The sequence below is a fragment of the Fundulus heteroclitus genome, unplaced genomic scaffold (genome assembly GCF_011125445.2).
Source record: "Fundulus heteroclitus isolate FHET01 unplaced genomic scaffold, MU-UCD_Fhet_4.1 scaffold_151, whole genome shotgun sequence".
Lineage (NCBI taxonomy): Eukaryota > Metazoa > Chordata > Actinopteri > Cyprinodontiformes > Fundulidae > Fundulus > Fundulus heteroclitus.
The window spans coordinates 81,162-106,850 of NW_023396563.1; the positions used below are offsets into that span (position 1 = coordinate 81,162).

General features: G+C 40.1%; 1 protein-coding gene across 2 annotated transcripts in view; it reads left to right on the plus strand.

The window, feature by feature from the left end:
* The window catches only part of pemt (phosphatidylethanolamine N-methyltransferase), a 111,298-nt gene that overhangs the window by 53,154 nt on the left and 32,455 nt on the right, over nucleotides 1-25,689 (plus strand). For both annotated transcript variants that reach the window (XM_012869266.3, XM_036129267.1), the window contains exon 4: nucleotides 18,872-19,017. In XM_012869266.3, the coding sequence (XP_012724720.2) occupies nucleotides 18,872-19,017 (146 nt within the window). The remainder of the gene's footprint in view (nucleotides 1-18,871; nucleotides 19,018-25,689) is intronic.

The following is a 25,689-nucleotide window of genomic DNA, read 5'->3' on the forward strand; positions in this document are numbered from 1 at the left end:
TCCGGGTTGGGGAGGATGTGCTGCCCCTAGTGGAGGAGTTCAAGTATCTTGGGGTCTTGTTCACGAATGAGGGGAAGATGGGGCTAGAGATCGACAGGTGGATTAGGGCAGCGTCTGCTGTGAAGCGGACTGTACCGCTGGACGCCTCCCTGGTGAGGGAGGAGACCCAATGGACGACTCAGGACACGCTGGAGGGACTATGTCTCTCGGCTGGCCTGGGAGCGCCTTGGGATTCCCCTGGAGGAGCTGGCCCAAGTGGCCGGGGAGAGGACGTCTGGGCCTCCCTACTGAAGCTGCTACCCCTGTGACCCAACCCCGGATAAGCAGAAGACAATGGATGGATGGATAGATAATATAGTCCACCTTTCAAGCTGTCTTTGGAAATTGTGCATGTTGTGTCCTCTGGGTCAATCAAACTCCCATGTCAGGCTATTGCTTACATAATTTCCTGACCTTAATGTTTCCTTCTAGTCATCATCTGTTATTGTAATGTTTACTTCCAGTTCCATTTTTCCTGGACATCTCTAGTATTAAAACAGGATTCATATTGTATAGCTCTATACTGTTTTAAAATAAAACCCTATTGTAATTCACCCTCTGTGAGTCAGAAGAACAGCTCCTTCATCATTTCTTAAGAGATATTCCCCTATTCGCTGTGCTTCTCAAGGTAACGCCTCAGTTGCAAGTGTGCGTAAAAGTAATTTTTTGGTCATTGGAATTTACTTTAGAGGTGTTCAAATGATTTCCTTGTTGGTCCTATAAAAAGCTGTGTTATACAAATGTGTCTACTTCCTTAACCCTGTATCTATAGAAGCTCAAATAAAATCTTGATTTTTTGCCATTTTTGATGAGATGTTCCTTAAAAAAGACACTGAATGGCAGCAATTTTTGCTTCTAAACCTTTTTTTACCCTTCAGCATTAAATGCTGTTTCGATTTGCAAGTTACCCATGCCATGGCCACCAACATGCTTCATTCCATTGCAGATGAAGGCTTTTTTTTTTTTTTTTTTTTTTTGCTGATGACAAACTGGATTGTCCTTTTTTTCTCTGACCTTAATGACATGACGTGCATGATTTCCAAAAACAGTTTGAAAAGTGGACTCGTCAGACCAGAGCACACATTTCCACTTTGCGTTAGTTCATCTGTGATGAACTCCAGCCCAGAAAAAACAGAGGCATTTCTGGGTGTTGTGTCTGAAGGTAATGGAAATAGTATCAAGTATCGAGTATGTGCTCTCCTTGTTATCAGAAGGGTTCTCAGTAAGAGGGTGTTAGTGGGCAGAGAAAATGACTTTTAGATAGTTTATTTAACTGTCTTGTCCTTTGTTTGAGGTGCTTAACTGAGTACTAACAGGCCACTAAGCCTGATTCTACCATATTAATTTTGAGCTGTGCTTTAAGCTACTTACTGCTTGGTCTGGTAGTGAATAGTATGTTAAACGTGATTGAAACGTGTCTTTTTTTTTATTTCAAAATCCCTAGCAAGAGGTGCCGTTAATGTTTCTAAAACAAGGCAGCAAACGATTTTTGCACAAATGTAGGGTTTTACAGTTCACTAAACAAATGTGAGGACATTTAAAGGTCCTTCAGACATGGCTAACTCAGTGAAAAAACACTACAAAAGACACCCATACTTTTGCTCAAATCCATTATATCCCATATGACATAAAACTAGACAATCTCATCTTTCCAATAATATATAGTATAGTAAAAAGTCTTCTAAAAGGACTTTACCATGATGTCTAAAATATGAAGTACTATGCAGTTTGGATCATAAGTGTTGTAAGCTTTGGTTTAAACTTGGTGTTGCCAAGGAGATTGAAGGCTACCTCATGAACACTCAACTGTCTTTGTTACTGCAGTTAGAGTTAATTATGGTACAATTTGCAACCACAGACGCTTTATAACTAGGGACACGACAGCAAAGGCCAGATGGAGAGGTTGTATCCTCAGAGAATGGCCAGAACTAAGGCTTGGTTTTAAATCACATCACTTTAGACATTAGTTTAAAAAAATGCTAATTTAATGAAAGAAAGTGTATGTCTGTCAAGCCAGATTGCCCTCTTGCTGATGTGTTTTTCCACCCATTTGATCAGTCCTGGCCTGAAATCGAATCTGGGATTGCCTTTCTGAGTTTAGATTTAGGAATTTGTAGTGTAGAAATGAGTGACAACAATAGGACAGAGAACAATGTGTTGAGGATTTAAAAAGATCTTCTCCTTTTATGTCCCGGTAAAAAAGACTTGTGATTGTTTATTTTGCCTGTCTGCATAGCATTGGCTTATATGGAGAAAAAATGTAGGTCATGATTGGTGCATTTCTGTGTTACATTGGATGTTACACTGTCTGATTCCTTGGTACAGATACATACTATGATGTTGCTGAAAAAGGATGGTAGAACTCATATTCTATTTCTGGGAAATTGCTCTGTGCACTAGGTAACAGGATTTTTATGTATTTTTCCCCTGCAGAGACAAGGAAGTGAGGGGTAATATTCTGCTATACAGCACTTACAGTGCTGTGAAAAAAGTATTTGCCCATGCAGGTTTTGGTTTGTTTTTGCCATTTTTGTTTTTGTCAAACCTGGATGTTTTTGTTTTTTTTAAGAAAAACCTGAGTAAATATGAAAGATAGTTTTAGAATCAGATCATTTATCTTTCTTTCCAAACCAGCCTGTCCCTCTTTGAACAATTAAGTGCCCCCAAAACATAATAACTGGTTGTGGCTGGTGGCCAGGAACAGCTCTGAAGCTGCAAGAGGAGGAAACTATGAATGATTTAACCATCCTTTTAAGGGCTAAATCCAAACGGCTTTTTTTCATAGCCACCCACAAACCTCTAAAGATCATTCCTTCATCTTATGTCAATATATTTTTCTGTCATCCATTTTGATTGAAAAAAGCTTTGTCTCCGCTGCACTCCTTCACCGTATGTCACAACAACAACCAGTACCTCACTGGTTAATGTGATGCAAATTGACAGAAAAGTTCAGATTTTTAAACTCCTGCAAAAGTCACCGCGGTTTCTGCTTCCCAAAACTGCTAAACTGCTGCTCCAACAAATCACACTATAGAAGATGGCTGATGTGACCAGAGTCAAAGAAGGTCTGCAGGAGGGCACCAAGTACTCCACAAGACCTCAGCCTCCTCAGCAGGTAGAGTCTGCTCTGACCCTTCCTGTAAAGAGCATCAGTGTTGTGACTGATGCTCCTTGTCCAGTGTCCAGTTTATTGTCCAGGTGAACACCCAGATACTTATGAGTCCACAATCTCAACAGTGTGTCAGGGAGGTGGGTCGGCGCCTACGAAAGTCCACCACCAGCTCCTTTGTGTTCCCTGCATTTAATATGACATGGTTCTGCTGGCACCAGTCTACAAAGCTCACAAATGTCAGGAAACGTTTGCTGGAGGAAAGGAATAAAGGACCTTGGACTGGTTCAACCAGACTTAAAAATCTAGCAGCAGCAACTGACTATGGACACCTGTTTAATTTTCTCTAAATATGCCTCCTGTCCATTTTGGGATACATTTTAGGTTTTTGTTATTTGTTTTTAAAGCTGTTTACAGCCATGCCCCCTTATTTATTTGAGTTATTGGATAACAGACAAAGTATAAACTCTGCAGTGTTTTTTGGGGGGTATTTTTCTTGTTATCAATTTTTTTTGTTAAGGACTTTGGTCACCATTATTGTGGAAGTTGAAAAAGCTGTGCAAATAAATGACTTATTGATTGATTGTGGTTTTTAGGCAGGGTTTGTGGTTGTGCTGTAAACCTCGACCTCAATTGGCTAACTGCTCCTAGGATGGTTCACCACAGTGTCATCTTCTTATTCATGGATACCTGTTCTCATTTTTTGAAATCCCAAAACCTTAGAAATTTTTGTAACCCCTTCCAGACCACAAGATATCGGTTCCTTTCTTTCTCAACTATTTTTAATTTTCATTAAATTGAGGCACGACATGTTGCTTTTTCCAAGTCTTTTAGCCTACTTCCTTTTTAGACATTTTCTACCCAAATAATAATTTTAGTTCTCCAGGCTATGGCAGTATAGTGAAATTAATCTGATAATGCTTTCTAAAAAAAATGTGGTTAATTTTCTCTCGGGTGTTTTCTAATATATTTAAAATCATTTTCGCTCAGACTATTTATGTCTGATAGTAAAAATAGTTTGATTATAGTTTCCATTTTCTTGCAAGACCAGAAAAACATAATAAATCTGAGGCACATGCTTAATCTCAGCACGTATAATTCAGGGCTTATTTTATGTGTTTACTGTAAAGTGTGTTCTCATTACTGCCCACAGAAATTGGGCATGTAGGCTCTGTAGAATTATTGCTGAAACATTAAAGACATTGAAATGTTCTAGTGTGAAATCTAAAGCCTGGCCTATTTTTCTAAGCTCTGCAGTGATTTTGTGTCTTTTATTGGAGACTGACTCCCAGGCCAAAGCCTCCTGCCTTGGCCTTCACATACTCTTCTTCCTACTCATCCCACCATTTATCTCTACCATGAGACTGTTTTTTACTTCCTGAATGCTTTAAAAGCAGCATTGTACATTTCTATCTTTTTTGCTAGTTTGTTACAATGCGTTGTAACTGCCATGGTTTCAAGCATGCACGTCTGAAAATGTTCTTGCATGAGACCTGAGTCATCGTGTGCTGTGATCTTCCATCCCTTTTAGAACTACTAACCCCCTACCCACCTCTCCATCCCCCAGACCCCTTCCTCCATCTCTTTTGTAATCCAAATCCCAGCAGTGCTCCTGTCCAGACCAGGTTATTCAACAGCCTGCCCAGTGGTGGCTCTTTGTGTGTGACGTGGCAGAACAACACGCCACATCACCTTTCACTTCCTGGTCACCTTTAACAAAGGAAGAGCACCGTAAGAGTCACAGCTCAGACCCCATAACCCAGTTTTCTCCCATTAACCCCAAACCTAGTTCTGACTCCGGAGCCATTTCTGATTCCAAATATCACACAGTTGCATACCGGGGAAAAGTAGAAGGTTTTACTCAGGGGGGGAAAAATCTTTGTAACAATTTGTACTGATATTTTTAGTGAAAGTAAACCAAAATGTCATAAATTCAAGTATAATTTCCTCATCATTATCTGGTAAATTACACTAAGCAAAAAACTTTTAAATGTTAAATTTGGTAAATGCTAAATTACTTTATGTTATCTAAAACCTGTCAGATACTTTATCAAATTAAAATAGGTTGCTTGGTTTTTCCATACTACAAAACATAAATTGCATCAAAATATTAAGTAATTAAGGTGGTGTGAAAAAGTGTTTGCCCCCTACTTGATTTCTTATTTCTTGTTTGACCCACATCAAACTATCCATCCATCCATTTTCTTACTCGTTTTGTCCCTCATTGGGTCGCGAGGGGTGCTGGTGCCTATCTCCAGCATTTCAATGGGCGAGAGGCGGGGTAAACCCTGGATAGGTCCACAACAAACTAATTTAAAATAATTAATAACTAAATGAATTAAGTCAAAGAGAACACAGATAAATACAAAAATGTTGTTTTTAAATTTATTTTTAAGATCGAGAGAAAAAATCCAAACCTATATGGCCCTGTGTGACAAAGTCGTTGTTCCCAAACTGATAACAGGTTGAGCCACCCTTCGCAGCAACAACTGCAATCCAGCATTTGTGATAACATGCATTTAGTCTTTTCCAGTGCTGTGGAGGAGTTCTGGCCCACTTGTCTTTGCAGAATTGTTGTAATTCATCGACATTGGAGTATTTCCGAACATATACAGCCTTTTTAAGGTCCTGCCACAGCATCTTAGTAGGATTCAGATCAGGACTTTAACTAGGCCATTCCAAAGTCGCCATCTTGTTTTTCTTCCATTCAGAGGTGGACTTGCTGGTGTGTTTTGGATCATTGTTCTGCTGCAGAACCCTGCTTGGTTTCAATTTGAGGTCACGACCAAATGGCCGGACCTTCTCCTTCAGGATTTGTTGGTCGACAGCAGAATTCATGGGTCAGTTTATCACAGCAAGTCTTTCAGGTCCTACAGCAGCAAAACAGCCCCAGAGCATCACACTACCATTATCCAAATCCTTGTGGGTTGGCTCATCAAAAAAAAGAAGAAAAAAAAGGACAGGTTAAAACTACAAGCATTTGTGATAACATGCATTTAGTCTTTTCCAGCGCTGGGGTTCTGGTACACTTGTCAGACAATCAGGGCTCCAGAGAGGATCATCAGGACGGATCCTGCCTCCAGCCAGGACCTATGGAGATGTAGGGTCATGAAAAGGGTATTTCTAACATTTCTGCTGACCAAACACATGTTGCGTACAAACTGTGTGTGAAGAGCGCTTCTTACAAAAACCAGCAGCCAAGCTATAAATCTGAATCAGTATCAGTGACCAGACTGATACCATGCTTATTCACACCAATCCAACAATCTCTTCTTATTTGTATAAAAATGTATATACAGTTATTGAAAAAAATTGTTAGATCACCTTTCAATTCAATTCAATTCAATTCAATTTTATTTATATAGCGCCAAATCATGAAACATGTCATCTCAAGGCACTTTACAAAGTCAAGTTCAATCATATTATACAGATTGGGTCAGATTATACAGATTGGTCAAAAATGTCCTATATAAGGAAACCAGTTGATTGCATCAAAGTCCCGACAAGCAGCATTCACTCCTGGGGAACCGTAGAGCCACAGGAAGAGTCATCTGCATTGTACATGGCTTTGCTGCAATCCCTCATACTGAGCAAGCATGAAGCGACAGTGGGAAGAAAAACCACCCATTAACGGGAAAAAAAAACCTCCGGCAGAACCGGGCTCAGTATGAACGGTCATCTGCCTCGACCGACTGGGGTTACAGAAGACAGAACAGAGACACAACAAGAGAAACAAAAAAGCACAGAAGCACACATTGATCTAGTAATCTGTTCTACATTAGATGGTAGTAGCGGGTGAGCCGTCTTCTCTGGATGATGTCACAGTTAACAGAACGCCAGACCAGGTGTACCTACTATGAAGAGAAAAGAGAGAGAACAGAAAGTTAAAGCAGAAATGACAACACATAATGCATAATTGAAGAACAGTAGAACTCAATGTAGTGAGAAAATTAGATCCTGATATACTCCAGTAACCTAAGTCTATAGCAGTAAAACTATAAAGGTAGCTGAGAGTAACATGAGTCACTAGTTATAATTTTTGTCAAAAAGAAAAGTTTTAAGCCTAGTCTTAAAAGTAGACAGGGTGTCTGCCTCACGGACCAAAACTGGGAGTTGGTTCCACAGGAGAGGAGCCTGATAGCTAAAGGATCTGCCTCCCATTCTACTTTTAGAGACTCTAGGAACCACCAGCAGACCTGCGGTCTGAGAGCGAAGTGCTCTGTTAGGAACATACGGGGTAATCAGAGCTCTGATATATGATGGAGTTTGATTATGAAGGGCTTTATATGTTAGAAGAAGAATTTTAAATTCTATTCTTGATTTAACAGGAAGCCAATGAAGGGAAGCTAAAATTGGAGAAATATGATCCCTCTTGTTGATTTTCATCAGAACTCTTGCTGCAGCATTTTGGATCAGCTGAAGGCTTTGAACTGCATTTTGTGGAATTCCTGATAGTAAAGAATTACAATAGTCCAGCCTTGAAGTAACAAATGCATGGACCAGTTTTTCAGCATCACTCCTGGACAGAATGTTTCTAATTCTGGCGATATTCCGGAGGTGAAAAAAGGAAACTCTGGAAACCTGTTTAATATGGGATTTAAATGACATGTCTTGGTCAAAAATAACACCAAGATTTTTTACTTATTACCAGAGGCCAGGTTAATGCCACCCAGATTAAGTGATTGGTTAAGAAGTTTATTTTTTGAGGACTCTGGCCCAAAGATTAAAACTTCGGTCTTGTCAGAATTTAGATGCAGGAAATTTAAAGTCATCCAGCTTTTGATGTCATCAAGACATGACTGCAGTCGAAGTAATTGATTGGATTCATCAGGATTTATGGATAAATATAGCTGAGTATCATCAGCATAACAGTGGAAATTAATCCCATGCTGTCTGATAATTTTGCCTATCGGAAGCATATATATAGTAAAGAGAATTGGTCCAAGGACTGAACCCTGTGGTACTCCACAGGTGACCCTAGAGTTTGAGGAAGATTTATTATTAACATGAACAAATTGGAATCTGTCTGACAGATAAGATTTAAACCAGCCTAATGCTTTCCCCTTAATCCCTACAGTATGTTCAAGTCTTTGTAGGAGAATATTGTGATCAACTGTATCAAACGCAGCACTGAGATCTAACAGGACAAGTATAGACACAAGTCCATTATCTGAGGCCATGAGAATATCATTAGTGACCTTCACCAGAGCTGTTTCAGTGCTATGATGAGCTCTGAAGCCTGACTGAAACTCCTCAAGTAGGTCATTACTTTGTAAATGTTCACAAAGTTGATTAGCAACTACTTTCTCAAGAATTTTAGATAAGAAAAGAAGATTAGATATAGGTCTGTAATTTACTAACTCATCTTGATCAAGAGAAGGTTTCTTAAGTAAAGGTTTAATAACAGCTACTTTCAAAACCTGTGGTACATATCCATTTACTAAGGATAGATTAATCATGTCTAAAATAGTGCCACTGATCAAAGGGAATATGTCCTTAAACAACTTGGTTGGGATTGGGTCTAACATACAGGTAGAAGGTTTAGATGAAGCTAAAATTTTTAGATAGCTCAGAAAGCTCTACTGCTTCTAAACAGTTCAAACACTGCGCAGATTCTAAAGATTCCTCCAATGCTGCCTCACTTACTGAGGACGAGGTAATCATGTTTGGGAGGATGCCAATTATTTTATTTTTAATGGCATCAATTTTATTTATGAAGAATCCCATAAAATCATTACTACTGAGAGCTAAGGGAATAGATGGATCAACAGAGCTGTGGCTCTGGGTAAGTTTGGCAACTGTACTAAAGAGAAATCTAGGATTATTTTTATTCTCTTCAATTAATGATGAAAAATATGCTGCTCTAACTCTGCGGAGGGTCTTGTTATACAACAATAGTCTGTCCCTCCAGATTAAGTAGGATTCCTCTTGGTGTGTAGAGCGCCATTTTCTCTCCAATTTCCTAACATTGTGCTTCAAGGAACGCAGCTCTGAATTAAACCAAGGAGCCAGCTTCCTGTGAATAATCACCTTCTTTTTCAAGGGAGCTACATTGTCTAATGCAGAACGCAATGAGGAAGTCACATTGTTAGCAAAGGTATCGATTTGTGAATGGGAAGAAACAGCAATGCTGCCATCTACAGGGCATTTCTGCAATACTGAGGATATTAAGAAGGGGACAGACTCTTTAAGTTTTGATACAGCATTATCCGATAAAAATCTACTATAATGGAACCCTCTTTTGGGGGTGGAGAATTCAGTTAGATTAAACTCAAATGTTATTAAAAAATGATCAGACAGGACAGGGTTGTGAGGAAATACTGTTAATTCTTCACAATCAATGCCATATGTCAGCACAAGGTCTAAAGTATGGAGCCGAGAGTGCGTCGGTTCATGCACATTTTGAGCAAAACCAATTGAATCTAGGATAGTTTTAAAGGCTACACTAAGGTTATCACATTCAGTGTCAACATGGATGTTAAAATCACCCACTATAATAGCCTTATCAGTATTTAACACCAAATCAGATAAGAAATCTGACAACTCATCCAAAAACTGAGTGTAAGGGCCTGGTGGACGATACAAAACAACAAACAGAAGAGGTTTTATTGCTTTGCAGTTTGGATGAGGGAAACTGAGGGTTAAATGTTCAAAAGAACTGTAATTATTAGTTGGCCTGGGACTAATTAATAAATCAGACTGAAAGATAGTTGCCACTCCTCCTCCTCTTCCCACAGATCTGGGAATGTGGAAATTTGAATAACTGGAGGGGGTTGACTCATTTATACTAACGTAGTCCTCTTGTAGCCAGGTTTCTGTGAGACAAAACAAATCAATCTGATTATCAGAAATCAATTCATTAACTAACAAAGTCTTTGGAGGGAGAGACCTTATATTTAATAGACCACATTTTATTATTTTATTTTTAGGTTCAAGGTGAACCATATTGATTTTTATTAGGTTTTTATGATTTGTTCCTTTTAGATCAGTTTTTGATCTGTTAAGTTTTGGCCGTGGGAAAGACACCGTCTCAATAGGATAATGGGTGGGTAACAGTACAGAAGCTGCAGAGAGGTGTGTTAAACTACGGCTCTGCTTCCTGGTCTGGACCCTGGGTTGTCAGCATTTAGGAGAACTAATAAATCCGGCCAGATTCCTAGAAAGAAGAGCTGCACCATCCAAAGTAGGATGGATGCCGTCTCTCCGGATCAGACCAGGTTTTCCCCAGAAAGTTCTCCAGTTATCAATGTAGCCCACGTCGTTTTCTGGACACCACCTAGACAACCAGCGGTTGAATGATGACATGCGGCTAAACATGTCATCACTGGTCAAATCAGGCAGGGGACCAGAGAAAATTACAGAGTCCGACATAGTTTTAGCAAACTCACAAACCGAAGCAACACCAACTTTGGTGACCTCTGATCGGCGTGACCGGGTGTCATTACCGCCAGCGTGAATAACAATTTTGCGGTATTTACGCTTATCCTTAGCCAGTAGTTTTAGGTAGGATTCTATGTCGCCTGTTCTGGCCCCTGGTAGGCATTTAACTATGGTCCCTGGTTTCTTTAGTGCCACATTTCTTATTATGGAGCTGCCAATAATTAAGGTCGGCTCCTCGGCGAGATTGTCGCTCAGAGGGGAAAATTTATTAGAAACGCAGATGGGTTGGTGGTGATCTGGGGTCTGTAATCTAGAGCTATGCTTCCTACGAACCGTCACCCAGCCAGCCTGGTTACCAGGCTGCTCGGGTGCTACTGCTTTAGGTTCGCTACGTGAAGTTACTCTATGCGGCTCCGCGCTAGCAAAAGAGCGGCTATCAGCTGGTTTTTCAACAGCACGGAGCCGGGTCTCCAATTCTGACACCCTCGCCTCCAAAGCTACAAAAACACTACATTTATTACATGTACCATCATCACTAAAGGAGGCAGAGGAATAACTGAACATCTGACACAGAGAGCAGCAGATAGGAGACTTAGTCAGGGACGGAGAAGCCATTATGAGGCTAAGGCTTGGCTAGCGCTAGGCTAGCGCTAGGCTAAAGCTAGGCTAACGCCCTATTATCACGCCAAAGAACAAACCGTGTGAAACACGAGGAGTTCCCAAACGTGATGAGCAGCCACAGACAATGTTTTAAAAGTGCTTATGTTTGGAAACAGATGTTACAGCAAAGAGGTTTAAAGATAAAAAGCGAGAGAGCCTGGAGCAAAGCTCCGTCGTTCACACAGCAACAACAGGAAGTGATGCAATACGCCTTACCGCAAACAGGAAGTCCTGTGAGTGAGTGTGTGATCACACTCACAAGCTGTGTCTCTTTGTTTTTTTCTTTTCAAGTCAAGTTTCTTGTTTGTGTGCACAAACTTGGCAATTAAAGCTGATTTTGATCTTCTGAATTAGATTACATTGCTAAAGCTTGCAGCCATGTTCCTCCTTTCATTCTGAATAAATAAAAATGCTTCAGAATTCATGTTGGTTGGTAAATGTTGCTTATCCAGGTGTGTTCACAACCACCAACAACCCCCCCCCCCAACCTCAGCTCTTTGTGTCAGCCATTATTGCTCTGCCTCTAACTGTGGCATGACATCTGGCAATCGTGATGTCCCAAGCATGCGCGTGCACACAGACACACACACACACACACACACACACACACACACACACACACACACACACACACACACACACACACACATCCTTGTTTAAAATACAAAGTCAGGACCGTGCCTTGACTTCCATTCATCTTCAAGCCTTTCTATGGCCTAACCCTACCCCTAACTCTAACCTCTACGGGTTTATACCTAAGCCTAACCTAAACCTAATAGACACCATAGTGCTAAACCTAACCTCTAGCCCAGATTACAAGTGAGGACCACCAAAAGGACCTCACTTTACATAAATACCATTTGGTATTTATTTATCATTTGGTGAAACTGTGCATTGGAAATGGACCATTTTTCTGTCCTGGAGATTTTCTTAAGCAATTGTTTGAGAAGGAAACGCACATCTGGACATTTACTTTAAAATTTCTCCATCACATTCAAAGTTGTGCTGGTCTGAGCTCCAAATCAAACTGAATTCCTGCTGCGAATGCTCCAGAGTTTTAATGCCTGATACATTAGCGGGTAACATGTTTTCAAACAGGCATCGCTGAAACCAAATGGGGCACCTTTTAAAGCAGTCAGCGACCCCTTCATACGCTTTCGATCCGAGGGCCGTAGGAAAGCACCAGCTAGAAAATGAAAATGCTTTTACTGCATGACTGCACTTACACAACCCACGGCCCTCACATCCTCCGGTAAGAGCATCAAGTGTGACGTCAGACAACTTTAAATGCGCTCTGGCAAACAAGCACTCTACTTTTTCTTCTGAATTCAGACGACGCACTTTCACACACAAACAGCGCATGCAGTAGAGGAGGCTGTAGGAGCCGTTAAGATGTAACGCTGGGTGTTGGTGTGCAGATGTTGCAGGTGCGCAGCTGGTTTGTTTTCCTTTTCATCATGGATGAGACAGGTTTCATGTGCCTAATTGAGAAATAGAAGTGGTCACGTTTGATCTGCAGTGCAATGTCTGCATTCAGTCCCTTGTCAAATAACGGTTTTGCTGGTGGGTGTTAATTAACTGGACGTCCAGTGATGGGGTACATATGCTGCTTTTCTGAAGGTGGGTCAGGTGGGCGGGAAAAAAAAAATTGTCTGCATGAGAAGACATTTACCTTCAGTAACTCCCTATATTCAGTCTTTGTAAAGGAAAACTGTTTGGACTAGATTGAGTTTAGTCTGCCTTACCGTATGACGTTAGCTACCACAGTCAAAAAAAAAAAAAAAAAAGCTTGTCTTACACAGCCTACGGGAAGGAAACAGAGTCTTGTTGATGGCTCCAAAAAGCAGGAGTTTCCTGTGCTGCTTGCTATGGGGCATTTGTCAGTATAACAGTATTGCTGTGTGTACTGTAAATGTTTCAGCCACTATATATAGTTCTGAGTCTGTGTAGTGTAGTGTAGTCTGTGATAAGAATCGGTAACAAATTCAAACTTGCTTACCCAATTCTTGTATTGGAAATTCGGTAATCATTATTTGTTGTATCCTCCTTTCCAGGCTTAAAATAACAGATCAAATGCATTAGTAAAAACCCACACTTAAGATATTCATATCAATGATTGACGGAGATGAACCTCTGACTGTCACTGTCAATCTAGTCTTGTGAGTGCTTGAAAGACCTAAAAGCACCAATGACAAATACACCGTTACTGACACCAGGTTGTGAAAAAAAAATTAAATAAAAAATCGGTGGCACCGATTGTCTGGCAGCCTCACTTCTGTCAGTCAGCCTCAGGGCAGCTGTGGCTATAATGTAGCTCACCACCGCCAGAGTGTGAATCTGTGAGTAAAGGGTTATGGTGTAAAGCGCTTTGGGATTCTCAGGCTTGATAAAGTTTGATACAAGTACATGCCATTTATTATTTAACCATTATGTAGTAGCAATGACCTCCGCAGTTGTTGAATAATGCCGTTTTGTTGATAATGTTACATGGCCTGCACTTGAATAGCGCTTTATGAAGTCCTGAAGGCCTCAATGCACTTTACACTACATTCAGTCATTCACTCACCCATTCACACGCTGACGGTGGTGAGCCACAGGATGAACTTGAAGTGAACAGAATATTTACACACTCTTTCAGAAGCAAAGTTCTCTGTGTGTTTGCCCTTGAGCTGCAGATTCCACCACAGGCAACTTTTGAGGTCTTCGTGGGGACCCATTGTAAATGACAGCTCCTTATTTTCTTTTAACTAGGCTATATGTGGGATTTTGGTTAACTTTATAGAAATACTGACTACTACTAGTTTGATCTTAAATGATGCATTTAAGAAAAGACAAGAAAAAGCCTGAAGGAAAAAATCTCCTACTTCATACTTTCTTCATTTCATACATTGTTCAGGTGTCACATGCTTCCCATGAGACATTTATTCACTCTCCTTCATGCTAAATGTGATGGAGGTAGACCAGGAATAATAATAAGAAAAACTGCCACAAGTTTGGGACTAGAAGCATAATCTAAATGTTCTATAACATATAGTGTGTTTACATATAGTGTATCATATATATATAGCCTGTGTGACACATAGGCACATTTCTGACTGGGTTAGTTCATTCATTGACCTCAAAATCAATGTATACATTTGTATTAAAGATTTTTAGAGGTTTATTTTTGCCTATTTAAACGACTCTGCCAAAGAAATCAGAGACCGTTCATTTCTTTTCAAGTGAGCATAGAGGCAAGATCAGCAGAGAACTCAATGTCTCTTCTACCCTGCTGCAGTGTCTAGAGATCACATCCTTAAACTGTCCTCAATCCAGTAAGGAACTTTTAAGGAGTGAAAACAAAGAAAAAAATTTAAATAAATGAATTTAAAAAAAGTTAATATGAATGATTAATGGTGATATTGGTTTCCTTCTAGACTCAAAAGTCTCCAGCTTCAGCTATAGTCCTGGTGTCATTCTGTCCTGAATGTAGACCTTGTTTTACACAATTTCTCTTATTGTGGGATGCTGGGAGGGTGCAGCCTCAACTAGGTCTCTTGCTTCTCTACCACTAGAAAAACTCTCAAGTACTTACCATCCCTGTCTGTGAGTATTGCAGGTTGGTAAATTTACCATTTATTGCAGGTTCTATTCCCAGAATGTACAAGGTTTGGTCCAAATATGTTTCCCTTCTTAAGATACTCTTTATGTCCTTTTGTATGTTTCCAAAACTCCACAATCTTAGAACAATCCCAAAATATATGAATAGAGTCCCCACCAGCCCACAGTACCTCCACTGTAGCTAGAATCACATCTGGGCAATTTCTGTAATTTTAGACACAGAGCCTGAAAAACATTTTGTTTTGTTTTGACCATATTTTCACTATATTCTTAATTAAACCATTTAGAATTTTAGTTTTGTTTCTTTGTAAAGAGAAATGTATGCAGTTGTATATTTTTGTCAGGCCTTTGGCCCCATTTTACCTGTGGGGTGTGTTTTTTTTTTTAGATAAGCCTGTTTGTTTTGGACTTTCTGAGTCAGATACCAATAAATGGCTAGCCATGATACCCATTTTATAGTAACTTTAATTTATAAAGTGCAGGAATCCTTCAGTTTTAACAGCAAAATATATTTAAACTCATTAAATATGGTCTTATCTCCCTTGATTTCCTACTCCATCTCCAACTCTTGCCTTTAGTTCCTTTTTTTTCTCTCAGTCTAGCCTTGTTCAGTCTGGATGATATTTCCTCAGGTTACTGCTTTCTCTCCTTCCCACAGTATTGACGCTGATACTTCAGCATTATTGTTTATTTGGAAATAGTCCTTCAATTCTCTTCTATTCCTTTGACTGCACTTTTGCAAGATAGAACTGAAACATTGATTCTCCAATATCTTACCAATGTCTAGTGTCAGTGAAATAGGTACGTGATTGCGTAAATTAGTTTTTTTTTATACGGCAATGTGGTACTTTGTGCGTTTGTTGTTTCGATATAAACAGTCTGTGCTTGAATAACTATTGAATATGTGGATTTGAAAAAAAATTAGGTTCTGTTAGTTTGGGTGACTGTGTCTCCATGCATCAATTTAGGCCAAGGTCAATTGTTACATTATTCAGGACCTTCGATTTCTTCATGAATGGTCCTTATCCAGATGAAACCTAAGTAACCTGCAGTTGTGAGCTGTAGTGGAGCTTCCTCACTGATCAGCATCATCCCTTTTGCTTCACTGGTTATTATTTTGATACTTATTTAAGTGTATAATTTTCGTCATTAGGGGAGTATACATCTATTGCTGAAATGGCCCACAGTCAACACATGCCTTACCCTGTTGTCTGTGGTCCCTTTTCAAACTTTGATTAATGTCCCTTCCTTCGTTATCCAAAATGGCCAACTTGTTGTTGTTGTTTTTTTTTGTCATGTACAGTAAGGCGCGGAATGCCTGGCCTAACCCATTCCCCTTTTAATTTTCTACGTTCGGTCTCTTTTTAACAAAGCTATTGAGCACTGCAGTTTTTTTCAGCTGCATAAGATTCTTTTTTTCTTTGATGGGATGAGTCAGACCATGGACATTGTACGATTCTACGTTTACCTTGTTCATGCTATCGTTAATAACAGGTGCAATTACCTGGCCCTAACACCTTACCGACAAATCACTGACAGACCATAACTCTTAAAGAAAGACAAAAAATGTATACAGAGACAGGGACGCCTGCAGGATTTTATCGGAGGGTACGCACAAAACCATCACCACACCTGACCCACACAAGTCCAATTAACATGTGCGTGATGCGTTTGTGTGAATCACCGTGAATCATCGCAACATTGATTCAGCAACATGCACTACTTGACCCACACAAATACAGTCCACGTGCGCTCAATGCGTGTGGCGCATAGAAACAGTGCATCTGACCCACACGGCCCAAAGCATACAATGCGACACATGCATACATGATTGTATGAAGCCTGTTTGTTACAAATTATGCTAAATAATAAATGAAAACCAAGCCTACCTGAATTGAACTCTCCTCCTCCTGGTCGCGTCAAATTGCCTGCGCACGTCCTCGCTGCCGATGTTGATTTCGGGGGGAATGTTCATCAGGGTGTCTGACATTGTGTTGCGCAGATACATTTTTAGGGGCCTCAGTGTGCGGAAGGTCCACTCTGCTGAGGCAGTGGATACTGGCATAGTCAGGAGAACTTTTAGAATTGTATGCACATTTGGGAAGAAGTCCTTCAAAACTTGACAAATCTTGCTGCTGTTGTTGTCTTTATTATTAGCCTGCTTCCACAGCTCAAGTTTGGCATCTGTGTTACCCAGATTTGGCATCATTGTCCCGAACTAACCCTAACCCTTTATTTCTTGCCAAACTGCATCAGATAATTCTGAGACTTTATCTGGAAGGAGATACTGGCCTTTCAAGCGTGGGAGTGCAAATCACACTCTGTCTCTCACTTCTGTGACGAGATGATCAAGAAAAGGAAGGAATAGATTCAGTCTCCAATAGTCTCCAATATTCCTGTGGGGTTGTTGCAGGCGTATTTGAGCTCTTTCTCTGCACAGACACTATCTGAGGCACCGACGGACACACGTCTACTTTGGCAGCCACATCATAACTTTGATTCCACAGTTTTTTAAAGAAGTCGCCTTCCTTCTTAGTTTGAAGCAGTGTCAATAACGTGCTGGCATTACTAGCCACAGCTGCTAAACCACAGGCTGGATTTTGCAAACTGTTGCTAAGAGGGATTAGATATTTCAATAAACCCTGTATAACAATACTGCTAATGAAATCAAATGACTCCATTGCTCTGCTCAGTCATATCGCGGTGCTGTTGCTTTTGTGGTCCCCTTCCATAGTCATATAGATGTACTTGTAGTTTTTAATGACTGTGGAAGTGCACACATCATGATTAGACCAGCGTGTGTCTGAAAACTGTTGCAAATGTTGATTTGTGTTGCTTTTATCTAAAAAGATGTGCATTCGTTTAGCTGATGCCTTGATGAAAGAAACAACATGGACAGTTCCAGGTGCATTTCAAACCACTGGTATACGTGTTATACGTAAAACATTTTAATGGAAAAAAATATATCAAAGCAAATCCAAAGGCACACACAGTGTGTAAAGCCGTACAGCTGCAGGCACCCCTGCACAGAGAGTTAATGGAACATGAATAAGACCCTTTATCAGATGGTAAATGGTAAATGGCTTGTACTTGTATAGCGCTTTTAACTAGTCTTGACGACTTCCAAAGCGCTTCACACTACAATTCAGTCATTCACCCATTCACGCACATATTCACTCCCTGACGGTGGTGAGCTATGTTAGTAGCTACAGCTGCCCTGGGGCAGACTGACAGAGGCAAGGTTGCCATGCACCGGCGCCACCGGACCCTCAGACCACCTCTAGCAGGCAATGCGGGTGAAGTGTCTTGCCCAAGGACACGACAGGACAACTTTCCCAACAGTTGTCTTAGGTTGCTGAAACTTTCTTTAAGTTGCCAAACGGCAACAAACAAATAAAAATAACATCCGATTGGTCTGGACCAAAAACACAGATCCAAAGACTTTCCTGGTGTGAATACACCCTTTGTTTGCATACTTCCTGGAGAATAGTGAGAAAAATCTTGCTCACTATTCTTTAGGCATTGTGCCTTTGCTGTTTATCATGTGCATCTTTCTATGTTGTAGTCTTTTAACCATATTTCCCATCTTGCACATTGAAAGTAATTTTTTTTCCTCCAGAGCAACTTCCCTGCACACAGTCTATATAATGGCACCACTGGAAGTCCTTCTGAGCGCTTCTTTTGAACTTAGTCATTAATGAAGTTAAGAATTAGAAACCATTAGCAGAAGAGGCGATCTGTATTTTTACAGCTGTGCCTTCTTGAATCTGTGCACAGTGCACTGTAGTTTTCACACAGACACAAGGAATAACATTAAACATGTGAAGAGCTTAAATATTTTTTTTGTATTCTGAAATCCCTGTAATAGTTTTCATGTGTTTCTTACTGATATTTTGTAGCAAACAGCATAATTGTTTTTTCATGCTTTTCTACTTTAGTTTGAGGCTTTGCTCGTTTATGTTGAGGATTTTCACATTCAATGTTATTGTTTGACACGTTCATTGGAGACTAAAAAAGTGGATACCTGTTTCATACTGGTAGAACAGCAAAATAAAGCTATTTCTTAAATGTGTTGCTCTACAGTATGACAGTTGTGATGAAGACCCAGGCCAGGTGGGAGCCGATGGAGCGGACAGAGGTTTTCTACTTTGGGATCTCTCTTATGGTGCTGGGAACTCTACTGGTGGTCAGCAGTTTTCTCGCTCTGGGCTTCACTGGAACTTTTTTAGGTAAGTGTTTTGTTTTACGTATTCATACCGAAAATACTAGTCGCGACCCTTTCTGTTCGATATGCAGCTGTACTGTACAAATGCAGCGTTGTTTTATACCTCCATCCATGCAGAATGTTTACATGCAATACTAAATGAGAAATGCAATGCTCTGTTATGCAACAATAAAAAGTGACAGCAAAATAAAACAACTATCACTAAACTCTGTGATATAAGAACAATAAGGTTTTTATTACAGATACAGTAGAGAGATAAAAAGTGGACAGAACAAAAATGTTCTGTCGGCATATGTATCTTTCAACTGCAGAAATGTTCTGCAGCTAAAAATTACTCACCTGAAACAACTTAAAGCTAAAAGTAAACAGACAGGAGGATTTAACTGAGTCCAGGGGGCTGCGAAGGACGACCGTAGAGGTTATAAGTCAGAGTTTTGTTAACCAGGTTTGTCCAGAGAGGGAAATTTGACATCCACCTGAAGAAGAAATGAATGAGGTCAATCACAAAGGTAACACTGGAGAAAAACTGAGAAGTTATGATAGAATAAGAACTGGGGCTCAGGTGGCTTGATTACCAACAATGTGTGACCATCAGGCAAAGAGTGGTTAGCTCCATCCAAAATGTTCTAATTATAGCTCCTAGCTACCTTCATTCTATTGATGATGGTGCTAACCGTTCAAAACTAACTTTTTGAGCTTGTACGTCGTTTCACACAAAGGATTGTGGGATTCCTTATGGCTCCTTAGCACCAGTGAAGGGACATCACAAACTCCCTATGCTAAAGGAACTATGACAGGAAGTATACAGTACATGCTCTCGTGCCTCTTACTGATTGAACTACTTGTCATTACAAATGCTGACACACTTCTACTTTGGCTTAAGAGTCCTTAACAATTTGACCTTGTTGGATGCAGACGTTGTCCAGCAGCTTCTTAAAGGCAGAGGCAGGATGAGGAAATTGCACCCAGGTGTTCTTCCAGGCTGCTGCAGCTTAGCCAGGCCCACCTGCAGAAACCTTCAGGAGGGAGAAACCACTTGTACACACACCAGGGTCCTAACAATATTGTTGTATAATCTATCTCCCCAGCTGGCTTTGCCTTCTTATACTTTATTCTTTTAAAAACTCCAACCAGATCTCCAGTCAGTTCTATACTTTAAACGTTTAGGGTTTAGAAAGTAACAAAATCAAACTAAAGGCTGGTTCACATGGCAAGATTTTAAAATCATCAGACAATTTTCAATGCCTAAGAGACAACACACAATAAACAATTGTATATATAATTGTATATATAACATGTTTGCTTGCACAGTGCGTGTTGTCTGGTCAGACGACGAGCTCAACACACCACTCACGAACAGATTTCAGTCAGGATCATTTAGATGTCAGACAGGAAATCTTGAGAAACCTCTCAAGAACAAATGTGAGTTCAGGGTAAATAAACATAGACAACGAGGAGGAACAATAGCGAGTTTGTAGACAAATTAAAAGAGACAAAACATAACAAAAAGAAAAACCATTGGTTAAATGAGTTGAGACAACGCAAACGGGGGGCTCTACGATTGCTGCACTATGATATAGAGGTGAGTTGTGTGTTGTTGTTTTTTTCTCTCAGGGTTTCCCTCACCTCTGATTGGCTACACATCACATTCAACATGCAGCGTGCAGCGTAATAGAAACATACTAGACGAACTAGGGAGTTTGTGCCATAACCGGTGGGTTGCCAGTTCAAATCCCCGCTCTATCCATCTCAATTGTTTTGTCCCTGGGCAAGACACTTCAACTGCTTTGGTTGCAGGTGGAGGTCAGAGGGCCCAGTGGCGTCAACTGTACGTCAGCCCCGCTTTTGTCAGTCTGTCCCAGGGCAGCTGTGGCAACAACGGAGCTCACCACCATCAGCATGTGAATGAATAGGTGAATGTAGTGTAAAGTGTTAGGGGTCGTCAGACTCAATAAAGCGCTATACAAGTACAGGCCATTTACCACTTTTACCATTTAGCTTGATGCAACCAATTGCCCAGAGATATACCTACATATCTGGAAATATAATTTGGGGATATTGAAATGTGATGGAATTATGATACGGGCTGTTGGGTTTTTTTTAGCATTAAATTTGAAAATAATTGTATTTACATACTATATCTCAAATAGAATTATGGTGTAATTATTATTTTTTTATCAATTCAATGTGCTTGTTATGCTATTGACCTAACAAAAAAAGCTTTCGAACAGCAAGCAAGCTGCTCAACAGTAGGAAGCAAAGGATCTAAAGGCAGGGAGAGAAAATCAGGATCCATTGTTTTTTTCCTCATTACTTCACTTCTATTGTTTTTGCCTTGTGCACCGACACAAAGCCACCACTTCAACACATATAGCATCCTGTCAAGGGGCACTTAAGAGGCCAAGCAGTTTCTGTGTTTACATTTGATTTCATCATTCAGTGTGCCAATCATGAGATCCTTGAGCAAGTCCTCAGGCTGGAGTAGATTTCCCATTTGTAATAAAGAATGAATTATCTCCTTTGAACTCTATACCAAGAACCCATATGGATCAGAATGGCAGAGCTCATATAAAGAGATGACATTGGAGTCACGTGAAACATTTTAAGAAATCTATGTTTACATTTTCTTAAGGTTTGGTCTATAAATGTAGCACAAATAGACTGAGACAAGGGTCGCCGATGGAGATGAGATGATAGAAGGTAAAAGTAGTCTTCTGAAAGTTTATAACACAAAAATCAAGATTAAGATCCAGTACTGTTATCACAGTTATTACAAACTGGGGAGTCATCGACTGTTTCTACTTCAAGATGATGATGATGATGATGATGATGATGATGATGATGATGATGATGATGATGATGATGATGATGGTGGTGGTGGTGGTGGTGGTGAAAGAAGACGTTTGCTGAATATCAGATATTTAGGCCTAAAGCACCTGCACCCCCATCGGTTGATCATATGCCATGAGGGAAGATGTGATGGTCGTAAAAACTGATAGTGAGGCAGCATAACGACTGAAACTATTGCCAAGCTGCCATTTCATAAGTGTGAGAGCAGGAAGAAAGATCAACCTACAAAATAGTGAACCGAATTGTCTCTGTTCCATTTTATTTGGCTCTTAATCTTCTCGATCTTTTTTGTTTTCCTCCAAAGCCCAACAAACCCATAATAGATTCATAGATCCAGTCAGACGGACAGCAACAATGGCCAAATTATGATACTGGGAATTTGGAAGCACAATCTCCGGTGATTCACAGCCACCAAACAGCAACACTCCTCTGTTCAGGGGATATGCCCACATTGCTGGTTCTTCCTACTTCTTCTGTGCCCTAAAGCTGACCAAGGCTGAGCAGCAAAGGAGTTCATGTACCCCCAGGCGTGGATCTGGAGGGTTTCTTTGTTGTTCCTTTCAGGGTGAGGCCACCCAATCCCACTGGTCTTCCTTTAACCACATTTGTAAAACGGTGTTAGTTTGATGTCTGCCATGGCAGTTTGCCATCGGACGCTCTACCAGGATGTTAAGCCAGAATCATAGCCACTGGGCCGTCACACACAAGTGTAGTTGAAGTTTTTTGTTTTCTTTTTCCTCTGGTTCTTCTGGTTTTCATCCCAAAACACTTCAAAGCTATTAACAAAATTGTATAAGTTACTGTTAATTCAAGAGAATGACAGATTGGAAGACATGTAACAGATTTATATATATAGTGTTTAGATCATTTTTGGGGACGTGGGTTATTACTGAATAAGACATTTAAGAGTTTTCCTTTGTCAACAAAAATTGCCACGATTGACTTGCCTCCATTCTTAATAACCATTACCTAAATAAAAATAGATAATTGCAACTACACATCTTAAGAGGACTTATATCTTTGTTCTTGATTGCTTGTTTTATCTCCTTTAAATTCTGGATGAAATTTATTCCAACAGCACACAGAAGGTTTTAATACTCTTGAACGGACGATTTAAGCGTTTACACCGCTGTCATTGTTCATGCCTTCCATTTTTAATCAATATGCTAATTAACTTGTTTCTATTTTAAAAAAGAAACATTTGTTTTAGCTATTCTATTTGGTTTGAAAAATGCATTTCATTTCAGTCAGTATGTTCAGTGCAAAACATACGGTTAACGTTAAAAATGGTCATTGCTGCTCATTGTGGAGAAATATTTTTGTGTGCTTTATTTCAGTTCCTGGGTCTGCCTCTGAGGAAAGTGTTCATGTTTGTCTTTCTCGTACTACTGAATATATTCTGGCATCATTGCAAATAAACACGAGCACAACGTTTCCCCCATGACCATTTTTCCAAGCCTGGAGATGTAGTTTCTAGGTCATGGAGCTGAGTGGGTGTGACTCATTTCCATGACCCAGACTGGCTGTCCCACGCCTGTCCTGCCTCACTGTGTCCATCACAGGTTTCAGATGCCATGAGACACAATGGGGGACAGAAGGAGACAGGAGTCCTCTGTGTGTGGGTGTCTCTGAAACCTGTCAGTCAAACTGGAGACTGGAAGTGGAGAGGATATCAGCAATAATAAGAGTGATCATTTAATATTCTTTAAAATAAAGACAGGTTTTTGGCAATAAAAGAAATGCTACCAGCAAAACAACAAAATGAAATGTTATTTGCATTTGCACATGTGTAATTATTCTGACTTTGATTTAGGAGTAGAAAATGCCCCATGAAAACAATATGTAAAATTAGTTTTTTTTTATCTGGAAGCATTTTTTTTTTCTTGTTAAGCCTCCAATTCTGTCTGTGCTCCAAATTATGAGTCATTGAAGCATTGAAAGGCTCCTTATTTACACAAAAAATGCATGCGCGGTTTTATCTGCATAGCATAAATCAATTTTAACTTGTTAATTTGCAGGCAAATTATTAGAATAAGTTACAAAGGGCAGGTGAGTTTGCAGTCCTATAAATGAAAGTGTGAAAAGCAATTACTTTAAAGGAGCAATGAGTGAAATTTCACCACTAGGTGGGCTGCTGAACACTGTCTGTAGAGGTAAACAAGATGTGTGACAAGCCACAGCTCTGTACCTCTTGTGTTCTCCTGGTTATTACTTCTTTTTCTTTTCTTGGTTACTTTCTCTTCCTTATCGCCGGGCAAAGAGTACGGATGATCCTCCATTTCAACAGAAAACAGCAAATAGAATGATCTACGGTCGTCTCTGTTTTATACTCCTCCTCCACTGACAGCACATCCTCATATAGAAGACAGATAGGGGAAACGCATATGGCTGACAAGTCTGTCCCCTTTTAGCTTCTGAAATCAGAAATGGCAACACAACATAGTGCCTCCCAGTGGGTGCACCGACACCTATGTATTTATAGACTTCTAATTCTAAGTTATGAGAACCCTTTCATTTTTGATGTGATGTTGTTAGACTTTGCTTTACTTGATTTTTGCTAATTAAATGCAAATTAGTTGCACACTGTCCCTTTTAAATGTATCTATATCTATCTATCTATCTATCTATCTATCTATCTATCTATCTATCTATCTATCTATCTAGCGATCTATCTAGCTATCTATCTAGCTATCTAGCTATCTATCTATCTAGCTATCTATCTGATAGTTTATCTATCTCTCTCGCTCTCTCTCTCTCTCTCTCTCTCTATATATATATATATATATAATATAGTATATATAAGATATATATATATATATATATTATATATATATATATATATATATATAATTATTTATTTATTTTTTTACTAAGAGAACATGTACATGAAAATGAAGCATGTTTACATATTTACATGAAGTGCAGCTCGTGCTGAAAGGATGAAATGGGCTGGTGGTTTATTTGATTTTCAGCAGGGGACGATTGACTTGACTGCTCTTGGGAAATAAATTGTTCCTAAATCTACTCTTTTTATAATTTAATGCTCCTGAATGCTTTTCCTGATGGAAGTGGGACAAACAGCGTGATGCCCAGGTGGGTGGGATCAGTGGCAATGCATCTGGCCCTTTTTTGGAGTCCTGCAACATCAATCGAGGCCAGATCTGATATACAGCATCCTTCAACCCCCCCGTGCTGTCCTCACCACCTGCCCCTCCCTCCTCTCCTGCGCCGTGCAGCTCCCACACCATGCTGTCTCGCTGAAACACAAAAGGCTTTTGCTTGTAGCTCTAAAAAGGTTAATAAGCAGCTGAGTGGAAGGTCCGTTTCAACTTCCTGAGAAAGAAGAGCTGCTAATGCTGTCCATACGCTCCAACCACCCTCTCCCTGTGTTATGCAGAGGGGAGCATGCTCAGTCTTGCTGCACCTCCTGGAGTTCACAATGACCTCTTTCGTCTTGCTGGTATTCAGAATAACAATATTTCTGTTGCACCACTGTGTCAGATCGTGGACATCCTCTCTGTGGTGGGCAGATGTGACTTTCCCTCTCCTCGCCACCTGGGGCCTGTAGGTGAGGAGGTCGCTGACTCAGGAGCAAAGCCGTGCAGATAATCCCAGGTTGTGGAGCTTCAGGGCCAGCGTGTCCAGAAGTCTCAGATTGGAAATTATTCTCATGTCCTGTGAGCAGATTGTGATGCAATATGTTTTTTTTGCGGCGCTTATGACCTCAGATGCTCATGTAACCAATATACATGACAATCCAGCGTCCTAGGATAACAGGCTGTCAGTTTATTCCCTCTAAAATCCACCAATAACCATAGAACAAGGT